Source organism: Coturnix japonica, unplaced genomic scaffold (assembly GCF_001577835.2).
Source record: "Coturnix japonica isolate 7356 unplaced genomic scaffold, Coturnix japonica 2.1 chrUnrandom541, whole genome shotgun sequence".
Taxonomy (NCBI): Eukaryota; Metazoa; Chordata; class Aves; order Galliformes; family Phasianidae; genus Coturnix; species Coturnix japonica.
Window position 1 is genome coordinate 43,655 of NW_015439923.1, and position 2,761 is coordinate 46,415.

Genomic DNA, 2,761 nt, shown 5'->3' on the forward strand with positions numbered 1-2,761 from the left:
TGGGTGAGCACTGGGTCTGGGTGGGCATTGGGGCTGGGTGGGTATTAGGGTTGGGTGGGCATTGGGGTTGGGTGGGTATTAGGGTTGGGTGGGCATTGGGGTTGGGTGGGCAGCAGGGATAGCTGGGCATTGGGGCTAGGTGTGCAGTGGGGCTGGATGCAGTCCCTATGAAGCCATGGGGGCTCCCTGCTCTGCCCCATGGCTGCTCTTTGGCTTCCTTTGGTGCTGCCCCCAGCACTGTGTGCTGCAGCCCCTGAGCACCATCCCCCCCCCATTCCTCCCCTGCTCTGCTGCTGCACGGATCCCAGTTGCAGCTCTTGGGTTGGGGTCTGCAGGCGGAGAGCTGTTCAGAGGGGGTGGGCTGCGAGGTGTCCTCATTGGGCTGTAATGGCTTTGGTGGGCTGCTTCCATGGCCCCCCCATGGCCATGGATGGGCTGGGGGTCCCTGGGCTGTGTGGATGCAATCAGCCCATTGCCCTGCACTAGTGCTGCAGGGCTGCTCCTCCTCCTCCCACCATTGATGTGCACAGCAGGTGATGCTCCCATCTAACACACCCTGCACTTCCATCCTGCTCCATGTCCCGGCCCTGCACGCAATGCACTGCAGTGCTCTGAATGCATTGCTGGGCAGCACCGCTGACCCACATCTCCCCCCCCCAGCCGTGCCGTTCCCCCCCACGCAGCGGCTGTCGCTGAAGGAGGTGTTTGAGGATGGCAAACCACGGCTGGACGTGCTCAAGAGCCACCTGGTGAAGGAGGGTCGGCTGGAGGAGGATGCGGCCCTGAAGATCATCAATGATGGTGCAGCCATCCTGCGGCACGAGAAGACCATGATCGAGGTGGAGGCTCCCATCACAGGTCAGAGCCCTGCAGGACACTCTGTGCTGGGGGTTCCCTTGAGCTGCTGTGGATGCGTCCATCCCTGCAGGGCTGGCTGGGCTCAGGGTGCATCCCTGCATTGCTGCAGGATGCTCCATGCTGAGGAGCTGCGGTGGATGCATTCATCCCTGCAGGGTTGGGTGGGCTCAAGGTGCATTGCTGCAGGACCCTGTATGCTGGGGAGCTGCAGTGGATGCGTCCATCCCTGCAGGGCTGTGTGGGCTCAGGGTGCATCCCTGCATTGCTGCGGCCGCTCCCATTGACTCCATCCCTCTTTGTGCTCGTCCGCAGTGTGCGGTGACATCCACGGGCAGTTCTTTGACCTGATGAAGCTGTTTGAGGTGGGAGGATCACCCAACAACACCCGCTACCTCTTCCTGGGGGACTACGTGGACAGGGGCTACTTCAGTATAGAGGTGAGCAATGAGGATGAGCCCGGAGCTGCAACACGTGGCAGGCGTTGTGTCCCTCTGGCTGCATGTTGCACTGACCTCCCTTAGGCTGCATTTAATGCGACCCCCTTAGGCTGCATTCCATGCAGACCCCCCTTAGGTTGCATTTTACACTGACCTCCCTTAGGCTGCATGTCATGCAGACCCCCTTAAGCTGCAGTTTGCACTGATCTCCCTTAGGTTGCATCCCTTGCAGACCTCCTTTAGGTTGCATTTTACACTGACCTCCCTTAGGCTGCATTCCATGCAGACCCCCCTTAGGCTGCATTTTACACTGACCCCCCTCATGCTGCATCTGGCCCTGTAACCCACCTGCTGCAGTGTCCAACCCCGTTTGTGCTGCTCTTTAGGGCAGGAGTTGCTCCGTGGGGCTGCAGCCCCAAGATCTGCAGCTGCATGTCGGGCTGGGCTGCAGTCAGGGCTCATCTCCAGTGACGTCCCCTCACCCCTTGCTCCCCTTCCCTGCAGTGTGTGCTGTATTTATGGAGCTTGAAGATAAACCATCCCAAAACGCTGTTCCTGCTGCGAGGGAACCACGAGTGCAGGCACCTGACAGAGTACTTCACCTTCAAGCAGGAGTGTGAGTCGCAGCGTGGGCCGGGGGTCTGTGGGGTGGGGATGGGGATGGGGGTGAGTTGGGGCTGGAGTTGGGTTGAGGGATAGAGTTGATGGGGGGGTTGGGATTGAGGTTGGTGGTGGGGTTAAAGTGGGGTTGATTTGGGGGTTGGGGTTGAGGTTGGGCTTTGACGTTGGGGTTATGGGTTGACATTGGGGTTAGGGGTTGATGTTGGGGTTATGGGTTGACATTGGGGTTAGGGGTTGATGTTGGGGTTAGGGGTTGATGTTGGGGTTAAGGTGGGGTTGATTTTGGGGTTGGGTTTGAGGTGAGGTTGGGCTTTGGGGTTGGGGGTTGATGCTGCAGTTATGGGTTGACGTTAGGGTTGGATTTGAGGTGAGGTTGGGGTTGGAGGTTGACATTGGGGTTGATGTTGGGGTTAAGGTGGGTTGATGTTGGGATTGAGGTTGGGTTTGAGGTGAGGTTGGGGTTAAGGTGCGGTTGACATTGGGTTTATTGTTGACGTTGGGGTTAGGGTGGGTTTGACATTGGGGTTGGGTTTGAGGTGAAGTTGGGGTTAGGATCGGGTTGATGTTGAGGTTGTTGATGTTGGGGTTATGGTGGGGTTATGGGGGCAGGCTGACCCTGTGCCCCCCAGGTCGAATCAAGTACTCGGAGCGGGTGTACGACGCCTGCATGGACACCTTCGACTGTCTTCCTCTCGCTGCCCTCCTCAACCAGCAGTTCCTGTGCGTCCACGGGGGGCTGTCTCCAGAAATCACCTGCCTAGACGACATTAGGAAAGTAAGTCATGAGCTGCAGCCCCGCATCCATCCCCGCATCCATCCCCGCATCCATCCCCGCATCCATCCCC

The 2,761-nt window shown here is 58.9% G+C and overlaps 1 protein-coding gene across 1 annotated transcript in view; it reads left to right on the plus strand.

Moving 5' to 3' along the window:
- The window catches only part of PPP3CC (protein phosphatase 3 catalytic subunit gamma), a 22,262-nt gene that overhangs the window by 3,501 nt on the left and 16,000 nt on the right, over positions 1–2,761 (plus strand). The window contains exons 2-5 of the mRNA XM_015850811.2: positions 661–858; positions 1,171–1,295; positions 1,800–1,911; positions 2,546–2,691. Coding sequence (XP_015706297.2) covers positions 661–858; positions 1,171–1,295; positions 1,800–1,911; positions 2,546–2,691 — 581 coding nt within the window. The remainder of the gene's footprint in view (positions 1–660; positions 859–1,170; positions 1,296–1,799; positions 1,912–2,545; positions 2,692–2,761) is intronic.